This window comes from Bos indicus x Bos taurus, chromosome 10 (genome assembly GCF_003369695.1).
Source record: "Bos indicus x Bos taurus breed Angus x Brahman F1 hybrid chromosome 10, Bos_hybrid_MaternalHap_v2.0, whole genome shotgun sequence".
NCBI classification, from domain to species: domain Eukaryota; kingdom Metazoa; phylum Chordata; class Mammalia; order Artiodactyla; family Bovidae; genus Bos; species Bos indicus x Bos taurus.
Genome location: NC_040085.1, coordinates 8,166,016 through 8,183,262, shown reverse-complemented (window position 1 = coordinate 8,183,262; position 17,247 = coordinate 8,166,016). Strand labels below are relative to the sequence as shown.

Genomic DNA, 17,247 nt, shown 5'->3' with positions numbered 1-17,247 from the left:
TCTAACTTAACCAGGAGTGGTAGACAGAAAAAAGGCAGGGGCTAAGCTGAAAGCTTCAGCGATATGGGGATGTTATGGATGCTATACAGGGTGTAGGGGTGTGTGTGCACAGACAAGTGTTATGAGCGTGCCAATACAATGTTTAGGCAAATTCAAGGGTGGAAATTTGGAGTCCCTCAGATAATGAGTAAGACTGTAAGAGTATCATAAAGATAAAAATGGTTTTAAAGAATAAGTTCTAGAACGATGTCACTCAAAAAACAGTATCCATAAAAAATTAAGTGTTTCTACAATGTTTTAAAGTTTTATATAGAAATCTGCCTAGACTGTAAATAGACTGGTAGATTTTTCTATTTAAAAATATCAGATCTTTTTGCCTATCCTGCTGCTGCTAAGTCGCTTCAGTCGTGTCTGACTCTGTGCGACTCCATGGACGGCAGCCCACCAGGCTCCCCTGTCCCTGGGATTCTCCACGCAAGAACACTGGAGTGGGTTGCCATTTCCTTCTCCAATGCATGAAAGTGAAAAGTGAAAGTGAAGTCGCTCAGTCGTGTCCAACTCTTAGCGACCTCATGGACTGCAGCCCACCAGGCTCCTCCGTCCATGGGATTTTCCAGGCAAGAGTACTGGAGTGGGGTGCCATTGCCTTCTCCACTTTTTGCCTATGGGAACCTTCTAATTTTTATAATTATGTAAGTATTAATCATGTCAGAAAAGTTTTAAAAAGGAAAACTATTAGGGTCAAGCTTATGAACTGATTACAACAAAATTTAAGAATTGTGTATCTCTGATCAAAATGGGTTACTTTAATTGATCTTAAATATGAAACAATCATTAAAGGAATAAACAAATAGCTAACAACATATCTGCTTTTTTAGTTTAGAAAAGCATATTAATTCAACTTTTCTAAAATGAAACTTAGGCACAGTGCTCATGATACAAAAGTGGGATTTATAAGCCTACAAAGTACAGTATTTAAATATTATAGTTGAGATCAGGTAACATAAAAATCACATATTTTTACAACATTTTAAGTTTATAACCCAATTCATTTGTGTCACGTAACTAGTCAAGGTGAGAACTGAGTCTTTCAGGATACTCTGCTCTGCGATCTCAGGTGATCTCATGGGTAAGTATGGAGGGACAGCCTCTCCATCAATGGTCACTGGCCCATAGAAAGGAAAATAATCAACTGAAGGGCACTCAAAAGTTAAAAGCAATTTCATCAACTACAATGTTTGTTTTTAAGAAGAGAAATCGCATAGCTCTTTAAATAAGAGGTAAAAGAAAGTTTTTATACAATTAAAGATACCAAATAACTTTTCAGTATTAGTCAGTTTCCTTGTTTCAACTAAAAAAAAAAAAAAAAAAAGGCAAATAAAGGGCAGAATAACAGATGTGAGGGAGGAAGAAGAAAAAAAAATCCTGAGAGTTACAATTATGTGTCAACTGCCATGCTGAAATGACCTGAGAGACATGAGTGGCACTGGGCTCTGCTGCTGCTGAAAGAGAGGCGGGGGGTGGGGGGCGCCAGGAAGGGCTTCGGGAAGGTTTTGCTGGTGTGGGGAGATGAGCGGTCCTGCCGTCTGGACACACACACTCTCATCCACATTTAGGTCAGACCTAAGATGAACTGGAAGAATCTAAGTGTTTTATATATTGGTAATAGGACAGTTTTTAAAGCTAATTTTATGTTGAATACTATTTTTCTTCCTCCTTTTTTTTTTTTTTTTCTCCTAAACACAGGAAGTTTTTTAAAGGTATCTGAAGTCCACAAAACAGTCAAACATGTAGCAGGATTAGAATTATTTCTAGATTTCTGACTTCACAGTACATTTATACTTGAGTAATTAGGAACAGAAAACACTGTCACTCTCTCCTACAAATTTTAAAAAAACCGAGGAAAGACAACTTTAGAGATGCAAAGGTCAAAGTCATACATCCCTGGGGTAACTGCACTTTTTTAATCCTTTAAATTGACCCACTGGGCCATTTCTAATCAGTTTCAAATCAAGGGCCAATGTTAAACAGATGATACTGCACTACAACTGAAGTGGGAGAAACACATCCAGAAAACACATCAGTGGTACTGACTTATAGCACTCAATAAAACATGCCAAAAATACCTTATGAATTTTTTTCAAGCAGGAAAAAAAAGGAACCCTCCATCATAAAGTGATTACAGAAAAACAATGCCTTCATTCCAATGACTAAATGTTAAACTTCCTAAAAAATGTTTGATTTAATATAATATTAATGAAATTAATGAGGAAAATGAAATGGAATTCAATTATGGATCAACAAAGAAAATATTCTTTGTTTACTGTCTGCCTGTATTAAGAAGAATCAGTACCTATCGCTTATAAATCATTAAAACAAAAATGCTCAATTAATCCTACTTTTATATGTAAAGGTCTGACAGAAACCAGTCCTATCACCAGACCTTCGCTTCACAAATCGAAGCAATAATGGTTTCAGAAAGCAGTCACACTCTATGAGCAGACAATTGGAGAGATTTAGTAAATCCCACTTTATACAGCAGAGACTAATCGGAAAACACAAGCCAGTCAAATGTTTCTTATGAACTGTTGACACTATATCAATGCTGAATCAATTGGTGGCATTTACTCTGAGTGACAGAAAAGAAATAAATATTTATATCACATAACCTATATCAATGAACCCAGGCAGAAAGCTATTTCTAACCTGTCAATATTTGATTATCTTGAAGAATCATGTCCCTTTCTTTTAATGATTAATATGAATTCCTTATTAAATCTAAGTGGAGGCTAGTGGAAAGGCAAATCATTATTAATGCTTGAGAGCATAAACCACTAAAATAAAAAACTATGCTTAAGTGTTAAAGTATCGTTAAATGTGACTTACATCTTCCATAGCAAGTGGTGTCAGTGTTCAGCCCAGAAATTTATTGACGCCACAATGGAACATGTTACCTCACTGCAATGCAATCTCGCTCATTCTTTACTTACCTGATAGTACCAAGGACTGAGGAATTAAAAGGAGGAGGAGATATTTCGAAGACTTCCAAAGGTGGGAGTTCTTTGTTTTGTTTTGTGAATAAAAGTAAATGTAAAATGGCTAATCCTTAAAAGTAAGGAAATGCCATGCTGTTTAACATGGGGCTATCACATTCCCCAGGGAAAGCAATAAACAATCTTTAAGTGTCAAAAATCATTGCCGTGACAATTCTCCACCAAAGAGAATCTCCTAACTGAGGGCACTAAGATATTTATGGCATTAGATTCAGAATACTAGGAACATTTCAGAATGTTTTTTTTTTTTTGCCCTGGAAATAAACTGTTTTTCATTTTTGAAAGAATCTATGACAGGTTATTTTCCATTGCCTGGGTTGAACAAATGTAGTTAAAGCTTCTTAATTTATGTCAATTTTGAAATATATTTTCCAGCTGAAGAACACAAGTAACTCATAAGTTACAGTTAGTAACTAGAATGCAAACATGTTGGAGATACATAAAGACCCTAGGTTCAGTATTTCAGCTTTTAGTCAGGTTTTGTTTTGTGTGTCTGAAAACGTGCAGGGCACTAGAGGGATATATATGTGGACCTCAACCGAAACAAAGACTTTGGCTGCTTCAAGTTAAAAGTACTATTAGATAAACATGATCTAAAATTTGGGCACCAATAAGATTATACATATACCACCAGATTCTCCGTAGCTGTACACTGAATAGTTAAGGACTAGAATTCACACACTCTGGATGACAATGAGATGTCAAAACCAAATCAATTTACTTTTTCTAACTACATTCAAGAGATTACATGCTAAATAAGTAAGGTTTCCAGAAGTACCACCATACAGGCATCACGTTAAGGCACACACATCTATCAGGCCACCAAGTTACAGGTGATATTAAAGGACAAGCATGGGGACCCAGCTTTGTCTTCTTGACATCCTCCACTACAAGCACTTGATTCATGAAATGCCAATGAGGCTTGGAGAGGTCAGCATGTGAAGGCACTGAATAAGCATCTGAGATAATTAAGATTTCAGCCTTCGAAACATGGACGGGAAGTGAACAGCAGTTAAGAAAATCAATAAGAGTCTTTTATTTGCGGTGACACAGATGTCTCAGTCAATAGAGCCTAATAGGCAGGCTTGATCGCAATGGACAGGCGCCTGCCTCCAAGGCTATCAAAGGGCTTCCTCTATAACAAACATTAAAGCGCATTTATGTTGCTATTGAAGAATCGAGGACCCTGTAGGTAGCTTAATTTACCAGTGTATGTTTAAAAGCACTATACTATTTCAGATGTGTCCATTTACTTGGATCAAAATTAGTGAGAAATAACTGGCCTGCAGGCCCGTTTGTCCCTCACTGACGGGAGGAGGTCATTCTGCTTTCGATGACCAGTCAACTGGACAAACTGAGGGTTCCTGAAGGCCAGGAATTTTAAATGGCAAAGGTCTGTTGTGACTCTGTTCCTCTAAAAAGCCAGTGTTAGTTTCAGGACAAAAGAAGGAACTAAGGTGAGAAAGTTAACAGTTTTTCTTTTTCTCCCTAAAGATAATGAAAGAAACAGTCACCTCAGGACGCAGGGCCATTTCAACAACCCATGGGTTGACACACTTGTTCAGAACTGATTAACTTTTTTTACCCTGAGCTGGCAGCAGGGTGTGTGCATGGTACTTCAATCTGCTGGGAGTGAAACCCATTAGCACAGTTTGAAAAACGTGCTGCAAATTGTTCTGCCAATCAAATTAAGCCATGTAATTCATTTATGACAAGAAGAAATATACAGACCCTTTATCTGTTTATTAAGTTTATGGATTAAAAAAAAAACCTGGACAGCACTAAGTTACTACTATCAAAAAATCTTAATCTGTAATGAAACCTACCTGGCCATTGGCTAATATTTTTTTCAGTTCGGCAGAAGACTTCTTTAAGCTGAAAAGAAAAGGCATAGTTTTTAATAGCAAATTCATTAACAACTCTGAACAACACTGAATGTTCTAGACTAAAATACACTTTTGCTTTAGGTGCAGACATAGACTACACTTTTTACATCCTTATCCCTACGTAAAATATTTTCTAAAGTAACTAGCCAAAGGCATCAGTAAGAGACTGAAGCCCGTCAGTAATCTAAAGCAATACAGAAGTCTGCTATAATAATGAAGCTAGACTGCGGCACAGACTACTTCAGAGACCTCTCCTTGCTATTAGTTCTGCTGTTTCGGGGTAGCCTTCCAGTGGCTATTTAATGCTGAGCACTACCAAGCACTTGAGAATGCACTCTTAGAATGTTCACACCAAAGATTACAGAACTTCAAAAAGATAAAATAATTTAAGTTCTGATTTTTTATTATAGTTAAGAGTTACAATGCAGCTTCCTGAGAAGCAAATGTGTGGCAGAAATAATCGCAGTATTTACTCACTGTGTGCTCTGGAACAAGATACTTAGCCTCTCTAAATCTCAATTTCCTCTTTCTATAAAGTGGGGGAAATATCAATGTCATAGTGCAACCAAGAAGATTAAATATGACAAAAAGCCTAGCACTGGGTTCTGTACACAGTAGGCATCAAATCAATTTTAGCTGCTTTCTCTTTCCTTTCTTCTCCCACAGGTATGAGTGTCAGTTTCCAGAATTACGTAAGAAATATGGAAATGTTCTTCTCTGGACATATATGACTATGTAAAAATTTATATGAGGGAAAGTGGCCAAAGGATGCTAAGAATTCCTTCTAGCCTCACACTGAGTTACACCTGTACACATTCACTCAATTAGTAGAGTGGTGTATAAAATGGTACCTTTTCCCATCAATGTTTTAATTGAAATTTAAAGCTTGTTAACTCTATCCTTAATCTATCTACTCTAACCCTCTCCCCATCTGCCAAATTAACTCTTCCCTTTGGTAGTTATCTGTAGATGTCTTTCTTTCCTCCACACCCTTTCCCAAGACTGGAAGCTCTCTGAGAACAGAGACCGCATCTTACTCACGTCTCTACATATTCCATTTCCTTCCCACCCTTGAGCCTAGCCCAGTGACTTGACACATACTAAGTGTTTGATAAATGGTGGTCATTACTCTAGTTGTAAATGCCAACTGACTCCAGTGTTCTTGCCTGGAGAATCCCAGGGACGGGGGAGCCTGGTGGGCTGCCATCTAGGGTGTCACAGAGAGTCATACACAACTGAAGTGACTTAGCAGCAGCAGCAGTAGTACACACACACACACACACACACACATTCATTTGTTACCCTTAATAAGTTATATTAGAGAAAACCTCAGACTTCAAGTTTGGCCACACTCACCATTCCAAGTTATAATTACTTTTCTTAATAAATACTTCTTACATATGCGTTAGTATACTGTATTGGTGTTTTTCTTTCTGGCTTACTTCACTCTGTATAATAGGCTCCAGTTTCATCCACCTCATTAGAACTGATTCAAATGTATTCTTTTTAATGGCTGAGTAATACTCCATTGTGTATATGTACCACAACTTTCTTAGCCATTCATCTGCTGATGGACATCTAGGCTGCTTCCATGTCCTGGCTATTATAAACAGTGCTGCGATGAACATTGGGATACACATGTCTCTTTCAATTCTGGTTTCCTCAGTGTGTATGCCCAGCAGTGGGATTGCTGGATCATAAGGCAGTTCTATTTCCAGTTTTTTAAGGAATCTCCACACTGTTCTCCATAGTGGCTGTACTAGTTTGCATTCCCACCAACAGTGTAAGAGGGTTCCCTTTTCTCCGCACCCTCTCCAGCATTTATTGCTTATAGACTTTTGGATTGCAGCCATTCTGACTGGCGTGAAATGGTACCTCATAGTGGTTTTGATTTGCATTTCTCTGATAATGAGCGACGAGCATCTTTTCATGTATTTGTTAGCCATCTGTATGTCTTCTTTGGAGAAATGTCTATTTAGTTCTTTGGCCCATTTTTTGAATAACCCTTATACGAGACAGCAAAAGAGACACTGATGCATAGAACAGTCTTTTGGACTCTGTGGGAGAGGGAGAGGGTGGGATGATTTGGGAGAATGGCATTGAAATACGTATAATATCATATATGGAATGAGTCGCCAGTCCAGGTTCGATGCACAATACTGGATGCTTGGGGCTGGTGCACTGGGACGACCCAGAGGGATGGTATGGGGAGGGAGGAGGGAGGAGAGTTCAGGATGGGGAACACATGTATACCTGTGGCGGATTCATTTCGATGTTTGGCAAAACCAATACAATACTGTAAAGTTTAAAAATAAAATAAAATTAAAAATAAATAAATAAATACTTCTTAAATTTCTTAAATGAAAACTATGGGCCCCTAGTCTCTATATTCCCCAGACTTTATAAAGTATGTCTTCAACCAATGATTCTAAACTTTAATAACATCCTCCCAAGTCTAAGAATTCATGCACTAAGCAGCAGTTAAGAATTCTGCAGAATAGGACTAAATCTGAAATATATTTTAAAAATAAAATAACTGCCTAAAATGAGACCAGCTGAAAACAAAACAACAGACTCTACTATTTCCTGAGTGATGAGCATGTGCCATGCATTGTGCTAAATGGTATTACTTAGTATTCTGATCTAATGCTCCCAATAACTACACCCCTGTGGCTATACCCTGTAGGGGGGAGTTACTTCTTATATATAGAGAGAGAAACCCAAGGTACAGACCTTGCTCAAGATCACTCTAGTCTATCTCTCTAACATAAGTACACTTTTTTTTTTTCTTGAAAACATTTGGATCCTTATATTCCCATAAATAGTCCCAATTTAATATGTGCAATTATTATAAAAACAGAAATAACCAAACAATGCCCAGGCAATGTTTCTCCACAGATATTCCATTATGTCATGCAACCTGAAATAATAACATTTTGATTCATTGCATTTACACAACACCTTTCATCCAAGAAACAAAAAGTGATTCCTTAATACAACTTCATCAATCTTCTAAACACCAGCAGTAGATAGATGGAAAATTTAATCATCCTAATTTTATAGGAGAAAGCCAAGATGTTCAGGAAAGGCCATGCTTGGCAGTGGGACTTGAACTCAGTAATTATGGCCTAGGAACATCATGTGAATGAGTAAGCTCAATTAAAAAAAAAATTATTTGGCTATGCCAGGTATTCGTTGCAGCATGTCGGATCTTTCAGTTGCAACATGCAAACTCTTAGGTGTAGCATATGGGATCTCTAGTTCCCTGACCAGAGATTGAACCCAGACCCCCTGCACTGGGAGCTCAGAGTCTTAGCCACTGGACCACCAGGGAAGTCCCGTAAGCTCAATTTAATAAACAGTCAACCACCTAAGGCAAAGACCAATTCATGCTTTAAGAGTGACAGAGGAAAAAACTTATTTCATTCATTAGGCCAATATCTGGCTACCAACTTGATCTGGTAAAAAATTACATTTATATATCCTGGCAATTTCTTTGTGCCGCAGTTGACTCAGTGATTTATCTGGTAACTGTGACTTGAGCTATCTAAAAATCACTTTAAAAAGATCCTTTATTTATTTATTTTTTTCCTTTTCTTTTATTTATTTATTTATTAAATTTTATTTTTAAACTTTACATAATTGTATTAGTTTTGCCTTTAAAACGCAAGTGTGATACAACTGTCACTTGGGTATGGCACTTTAAGGGGACACTGAGATATTCAAAGAAGAGTGAAAGGGTCTTTCACTCTTTCTGCTATGTTAGAAATAACATAGCAGAAAAGCTGAATGAGTTGGGAGAATTTGATTCAGAGACAAAACCTAGAGGGAATATAAATGAATCTGTCTACTCATTTATTCAAGCAGCACTGACTAACTATCACCTATGTGTGAAACATCATGCTGGGAACTAGGGTTCAACAACGGCTGAGTAGTATTCCACTGTATACATGTACCGCATGTTCTTTATCTACTGAAACCATAATGGAAAAGAATATGAAAAAGAGTATCTATATGTGTGTGTATATATATATATATACCTTAACACTTTACTATACAGAAATTAATACAACACTGTAAATCAATGTCAATAATCTTTTTTAAAAAAATAATGAATATGCTACCATCACTGCCCTCAAAGAGTACAGAATTTATTGGGGGACAGAAGTGATTACAATACAATGTGCTAACCACTATAGTAAAAGCAAGCTCAGGGAGATAATGGGAATTCATAGAAGGGGTACCTGGCATAGACAAGGAGGTGGGCAATAATGAGGGACAGTTTTCAGAAGAAGACAACAGCTTTGTTCCTGAAAGATAACCAAGGTTAGCCAGGATGAAGGCAAAGGAGGGAGTGGATTAAAAGAAGAAGAAAACAGGAAAGAGACAGCAGCAGATGTGAAGACCCAGTAGTAAGAGGGAATGTGATCCATCAAGGGTACCATGTATTCATTAGCAAAGCTGGAGCATCAACTGGAAGGGGCATGGGGAGCGGCAGGCCAGGGGGCTAGAGTGGGCAGAGGACCCAAGTGTGGGAGTCCACGGCTTACCTGCTGTGGAAGCTACAGTTCGTACTAAAGGCTACATGGATCAGTAAAGTGGGGAATGAGGGGCTCAAAACACCCATCAGCAAGGTCACGCTGGCTGCACCGTGGAGGAGGTGCTGCAGTGGGGAGCTGTCAGGAGGCTGGAGCAACAGTTGAGGGAGCATGATCCACCTTTGCAGAAACAGAGATGCTGGCAAGCAGACAGGCTTCACAGTGATTCAGAAGGCAGAACCTACAAATGTAGGGACTGACTGGATGTGGGGCTAAGGGAGACCCAGGAAGCAGTGAAGGATGCCTGGCAGGTCATCTGGAGTTTGCATCCAGGTGGATGTGGGAGAATTTACTGAGACAGGAAATCTAGGCAGGATTGTTTGGCAGGAAGATGACTGGCGGGAAGATGACTGGTGGATGCATCACCTAGAAGAGGGAACAGCCCTGTTCTGAGGGCTAAACTCAGTCTTTACAGTTCAATTCAGTTCAGTCGCTCAGTCATGTCTAACTCTTTGTGAGCCCATGAATCACAGCACGCCAGGCCTCCCTGTCCATCACCAACTCCCAGAGTTCACTCAGACTCAGGTCCATCGAGTCGGTGATGCCATCCAACCATCTCATCCTTTGTCGTCCCCTTCTCCTCCTGCCCCCAATCCCTCCAGCATCAGAGTCTTTTCCAGTGAGTCAACTCTTGTCATGAGGTGGCCAAAGTACTGGAGTTTCAGCTTTAGCATCATTCCTTCCAAAGAAATCCAGGACTGATCTCCTTCAAAATGGACTGGTTGGATCTCCTTGCAGTCCAAGGGACTCTCAAGAGTCTTCTCCAACACCACAGTTCAAAAGCATCAATTCTTCGGTGCTCAGCTTTCTTTATAGTCCAATTCTCTCATCCGTACGTGACTGCTGGAAAAACCATAGCCTTGACTAGATGGACCTTTGTTGGCAAAGTAATATCTCTGCTTTTTAATATGCTGTCTAGGTTGGTCATAACTTTCCTTCAGTCTTTACAAGTGGGTGCTAAAAGGACACAAAGCTCAGCTCATGAAAAGGAATGTTCTGAGACATGGCTGTTGCTGCTGCTGCTGCTAAGTCGCTTCAGCCGTGTCCGACTCTATGCGACCCCATAGACGGCAGCCCACCAGGCTCCACCGTCCCTGGGATTCTCCAGGCAAGAACACTGGAGTGGGTTGCCATTTCCTTCTCCAATGCATGAAAGTGAAAAGTGAAAGTGAAGTCGCTCAGTCATGTCCGACTCCTAGCGACCCCATGGACTGCAGCCTACCAGGCTCCTCCGTCCATGGGATTTTCCAGGCAAAAGTACTGGAGTGGGGTGCCATTGCCTTCTCCGCTGAGACTTGGCTACATGAACATAAAACAGGTACTTCAGCCAGTAAAGGGCGTATTGCCACAGGGATGTTTAGGAAGCGCCTGGACGACCATTTGGCAAGGAGAGGGGAGTCAGGAACCCAAGGAGGGCTGGATTAGGTGGGGGCCTCTCCTTCTCCTGCTCCACACCACAGGCAAGAGTCTTCTGTAAACACAGTGCTGGCCATGGTGGTCTTCTGCTGAAAGTCATCTAACAGCTTGCCAATACACTGAGAGGAAAACTCCAGCACCAGGCCACACCTGATCTGGCTCCTGTCACATCCTTTTCTCCTGTCACTCCTACTGCTCTCCCACCTCTTCATGCCCTCCCCCAGCCCAGCAGCCCTCCCTGTGTTCCAGCCTAACTGGCCTCCTTCCAAACACATGGAGTTCCTTTACCACCCCCGGGCCTTCACTGATGCTCTCCCACCCCTCTGAAATGCCCTTCTCTGGCTCTGGATGTGGCTAGGTCCTTCTCATCCTTCAGGCCGAAATGGAATGTCACTGCCTCCTCCCACTTCTTTTTTTTTTTTTTTCTCCTTCCACTTCTGACACCCAGTTCAAATCTAAACACATGCCTGCCCAGAATTCTTTCACTTTAAAATCTGCTTGTTTTCTTCCTAACAATGATTGTAAAGTATAATTATTTGCATACTGTAGGGTGGTCTTATATTCCTATTAGCATACTTCAGAGGACAAGGACCACAATGTATTCTTAGTGGGTAGGACACCACCAAATAACTAGGAGGCACTCAATAAATATTTCTGATTAGTTACCAACACGGGCACAGAAAATGGCCAACCTAGGGTGGTACATTAAAATCACCTGTAGGACTTCTCCAACAACACTCCTCCCATAACAAAAATCTCTTGGAGCAAACTACCATTACTATCTGGGAAGCTGTCATATCCCTAAAGGAAGATGCTGCAATAAAGGGCTGAGAACCACTAAATCAGACAGTCTCTTATTATATAAGAGATGATATAATACTTCAAAGATTATATAGTACTCAAAGATTATATAATATAATCAAAGATTATATAATAATCTCAAAGATTATATAATACTTCACGAATATAAATGATAGTCTTTTAAAAGCCAAGCTAATTCACTTCGGTTTTGGTTAAAACCAAACCCGAGAGAACTGAAAATTTATCCTACTGCTTTTCTGTCTTACCATCTTTCTCAGCTTCATCCAGCTTTTTACACCATGATGAACTTTGACCTAAAACACGAGGAAAAATCCTTGCTTTCACTCAAGGCTCATAGTCCGTCTGAACATCATTTTTTCAAGAAGTAGTGGTAATGATTAAAGGCCCTGCCCTCTTTGAGTGGACTGTAACAAGTGACCCTCAGTCCCCACGCCTCTACCCAGTGGGCCATGGCTCACGTACCCAACAGGCATGAAGAGAGAGGCTTCAGAGCATTGCTGAGCAGGGCCGAGCTCTTGGATGAGGACTAAAAGACCTGCCCCTCAGGACCAGGAGACAGATGATCCACTGGTGAAAAACCAGTTGATGTATTTTAACACAGAATAAATTGTTTAAAGAGGAAACACACTTTAAGAGTAGTGTGTTCACAGCAGGAAAGCTGTGGATAAGATCTACTGACGCTATAAAAAAAACAACTAAGGAAGTGACTTTTGAGGAGGGGACAGGAGAGCAAAGAAAGAGTCAAGAGGACAGACTCTACCTGCAGTAAAGCCCAGCTGCAAAAGAACCAAGATCTGAGTGGAGGGGGTAAGGAGGGGCATGGAAGGGAAAGTAGAAGCCTAAGCTACATCTCAGCAGATGAGGGCTCTGCCAGCACTGAGTACTGCCCTAAACCCAGGAAGACCAGGGCACACAGTGGAAGGGTGATCTGGCTCTGTGATGGCTCTTCAGTCACCAGTGTGAACACAAACACACAGAACAACCACTTCAAGTGGCATCTTCAAGCACAATAATAAGACATCTACCAGAGGAATAGAAATAAGATGTCTACTAGCAGAATAACTGGATGTATAACAAACATGACCTAGATTTCTTTCAGCTTAAGCAGGTCAGTCTACTTGAGGACATTCATCTTCTAGAAGTAAGTTCTCAGGCCTGTCAGAAGAACACTTTGAAGAGGCTCAAGTCTTGAGTATCCATCCCAGTCTGGGACAACATCAGAATGAATTAATGAAAACTGTCTTCCTTCTAAAATACCTCAATTTCTTATATAACCAAAGGTACGAAAATGAACAACATGGCTGGCCAATTTAAATTTCACTACCTTACTCTTTTCTTGTCTCTTTCTGGGGAAGCATCAGTGGAACATCATACTGCCAAAAGATGGACAAGGAAGACAGAAATAATAAGTATTATACAACCTAAAAACCAGATCATCAGAGCATGAAACAGCCAAAGACACCGAATTTTCTGGTTCTGTATAATCTGGAGACTGAAGGAAAACCACTCCACAGACCAAAATTAACAGTTCAACTTGTTTAATTTTATCTTTCTCTATGAGGTCCTTTCTTTTCAGTCAATACCAAAGCTGGGGTTACTTAACCAGTCAGATTTCTTCTTAGCCACATACACACTTTTGTGGTCTCATGGAAAAGAGGTGTCATCCCACAAGCCTCTTCCCCACCCTCAGCTCTGTAGATACTCATGCTTACGGGCACATTTTACTTGCGTGCTCTCACCTATTGCTTGGAAGTGAATCTGAGACGGCTGGGCTGCTGTGTTGAGAGGGTCCAGCCCGGGTATTCACCTACAAGTAAAGAAAGAATCTTGATCAGTCTGTGTTCTGAGGACACAGTTCTAATTAACCTATAATTTGCCACAAATTTCTCATTTCACTATGAAGGTTAATTAGCTTGTTGCTAGACCAACCCATGGTTGGAGTCTATTCAGTATATAGGTTACAAAAAATGTACAACCTGTATATTACATAATACTTTGCTTCTGCCATTATTCAAATATTTAAATAGTGCTGGAAAAAAAGAGATAAATGGGAAATTTTCATTCACTGTCTAGAACTGAATTCAATTCTAGAGAAGAAATTCGGTTCACTGTTTCTTTTTGTTTTATATAAAAAACAATGTGTTCAAAAAAGTATATTAAGAATACATCCAAGGGCCAATAGCGAATCTCACATTATTATATCCCTCCAGCTCTAAAACTAGGCAGAATATTGCAGAATGTCTCTTATTCACTGAAAAATGAGGTCCAAGTAATTAATTATAAAACACTTGAGTCTAATACAATAGCCAGTTTTTCTTTTAAATGTAAAGCCTTAAGCAGAAATCTAGAATTTAAAATACACAGAACAATGAAAGGACATTAAATAGATATATGTTTCCAGCATAAACATGTCAAAAGAAGAGGGGGGTATTCTGTGTGCAATATGCTTATGTGCTTAATTAATCACTGAAATGAAGTCTATATTTTCACTCAAATAAATCTTTGTGGAGATCAGTAGCCAGGATCATCCTGAAAAAACAGACCAACAAAACAATTCCAAAAATAAAAAGGTTTTTAAAAATTTGGGATCAAATCCCATATATATATATATATATATATACACATATATATATATACACACACACACATACACATACACACACACACACATATTGAACAAATACTACAGATGACTCCCCCTCCACATCCCATTTTAAAAAAAAAAAAAAGGGATCGCTTGTCAGAGCTTGAGAAAGTGCAGTTTTATTTGACATTTCAATAAGTGGAACACAGCATTACAAATCCATCTAACTTTACTGAAACAATTATTGAAATTCGTACCTTCAGGCCATGTATGTTCCGTTCCCCAGGAGGCTTGCAGGCTGAAACAGTAATTGACTAAATTGTAGAACACATCAGGGCCATTTACAAATTTGCTCAAAATGAATCGTTTAAAAAGAAATGAGGGTGACACCAAAATTAGCAGAGAGAAATGATTGAAAAGTGGCTCCCAAGACCCAGAGTGGGAATTATGAACCAGGGTTTTTAACTTGCAGGAGTGAGCATTTATAAATGCAAAGAGCTTTCTGACACCACCTCATATAAATTCCAATTTCTGCTTAAAACATATAAAAATCAAGTTAACTGAGCTAAAATGATTAGATTCCTTTCATAATTCAAATTTCTGCAATCTTTCCTCACTCTATTACATCGTATATCTGCTATCGCTTACTCTACAATGAAAATAGCTAGGGTTTTTGGAGAGGAGAGGGAGGAGGGTCTTTTAATGCCAAAAAGATTGCTAGAGATTCTATGATATAGTCAAGTTTGAATATTAATTTGCAAAGCAATAAGTAGTCAAATTTGCTAAAATACAGAGATATCATTAATTTTGTCACATTTCTTACAAATCTTGACATTTATTAATATTTAAGTCTAAAGATAAAGCAGTACCAGGAAAAATAACATTAATTTCTCTACATCATCTTGAGTTACAGATTAGTACAACACTTTTCCAATTCAGTAAACGCTTCTTCATCAGATGTTAAAAAAATAAAGAGCTTCATGCCCATGTTATAGGCTGCTTCCATCTGAAAACTACGGTGTCCTATGTATTATATGTTAAGGGGCCGTCAATTTTGATTGATTGGGGAAGGATGAATCTGATTTTTTTTTTTTTTTGCTCCTTTCTCAGATGTACATGTATTTCCCTCTGTTTCTGACAAGAAATAGAGCTGTTAAATAAGAAGATGATGTAGGTAATAATTACAAAGCACATCGGTTGCTTTAGTTTTGTGTATTTCAAGCATATTCAAATTTATTATGTTATTTTCCTTAAAAAAATCTACACCTCAATAAAGCATTTTTATTTGTTTTTCTAAAATACATTAAAATTAAGACTCCAAATTCTCTTTCCTTAAAATGGAAATTAACTTTTTGAACAAAACAACAGTCACATACACTTGATGCCTGGTCCTTTAGGGACCATTAATACTTCCTAAGAAAACGCTTCAGAGCATTTCCTCCGAAGTACCAGTGCATTTATAAACTTCATTTAGTAAGGAAGTGACTAACTAAGGGATTAGAGACAGGCATCAACTCTTATCTGGTACCTTAAAATCTGCCTTGCTCCTCAATTGGCTTCTTAAATCTTTATAACTGGAAATCTAAGCAGTATTCAAAAAATACAGTAACCTTAATTTTCTAAAATTGTAGAGTCAGAAGTTACTGTAAAGCCAGGGAATTTTCATGCTTATTAATAGTTAACATATCTTTTAACTACAAAGAGCACTCAGTCCTGAGCAGGGAAGTTACTATCCAACACAACTGTGCCACTTGGAATGAGAAGACCTGTTGTTAGAACAGAATCATTTTCTCCTGTCTTTATGATTTGCTCAGTCTAGAGATTCTTTATAACATGGGGCCTGAGAGCCTCTCATCAACTCAGTAGACCCAGGTAACATACCTAATGTCTACACTCTTAACTGTAAAAATTTCCATAAACTCCAAATTCATATAAATCTAATATAAACTTTTATATATATTAAATTATATAAAAATAAAATTGTATAAAGTCTATACTTTATGTAGATAAATATGCAAAAAAAGTAGAAAACTAAGAAGAGTTATACAACAGTATCTACAAAACCACAGAGACAGGGAGACTGAGTCTCACTTTAAAAAACTTAAATGTGTCATGGAAGAACTATATTTAATAATGTACTGGAAGGTAATAGATTCTTCTCTTTGAAGGCTAATTCTGTTAACTGGAGACTAATAGACTAAGATATACAACAACAACAGCAGATTCTGTGCTAGGACTACATGTAACACTCATGTCTAACATATTTTCATTTAAGAATCTCCTCCCTACAACATACTTTTCTCCACACTCCTATCAAGTCCTCCAAACTACCCCCATACACACTCTGCTGGTACTGCTAAGTCGCTTCAGTCGTGTCCGACTCTGTGCGACCCCATAGACGGCAGCCCACCAGGCTCCACCGTCCCTGGAATTCTCCAGGCAAGAACACTGGAGTGGGTTGCCATTTCCTTCTCCAATGCATGAAAGTGAAAAGTGAAAGTGAAGTTGCTCAGTCGTGTCTGACTCTGTGCAACCCCATAGACGGCAGCCCACCAGGCTCCTCCATCCATGGGATTTTCCAGGCAAGAGTACTGGAGTGGGGTGCCATTGCCTTCTCCGATACACACTCTACTAATAGCTTAACCTGTATAAGAGCAAATAGCCCTCCTACTTTAAGCAAATTACAACTTGAACAAAATTCTTATTCAAAGTGTACATTAACCACTTAAAAACTGTGTGTCTCTAGAGCTACTTAGTGGGCTTCCCTGGTGGCTCAGATGGGAAACAATTTGCCTGCAATGCAAGAGACCAGGGTTCAATTCCTGGTTTGGGAAGATCCCCTGGAGAAGGGAATAGCAACCCGCTCCAGGATTCTTGCCTGGAGAATT

General features: G+C 39.0%; 1 protein-coding gene across 2 annotated transcripts in view; it reads right to left on the bottom strand.

The window, feature by feature from the left end:
* Positions 1 to 17,247, bottom strand: part of MAP2K5 (mitogen-activated protein kinase kinase 5) — a 270,926-nt gene that overhangs the window by 212,420 nt on the left and 41,259 nt on the right. For both annotated transcript variants that reach the window (XM_027553050.1, XM_027553051.1), the window contains exons 5-7: positions 14,617 to 14,657; positions 13,515 to 13,582; positions 4,880 to 4,928 (exon numbers count right to left, since the gene is read on the bottom strand). In XM_027553050.1, the coding sequence (XP_027408851.1) occupies positions 4,880 to 4,928; positions 13,515 to 13,582; positions 14,617 to 14,657 (158 nt within the window). The remainder of the gene's footprint in view (positions 1 to 4,879; positions 4,929 to 13,514; positions 13,583 to 14,616; positions 14,658 to 17,247) is intronic.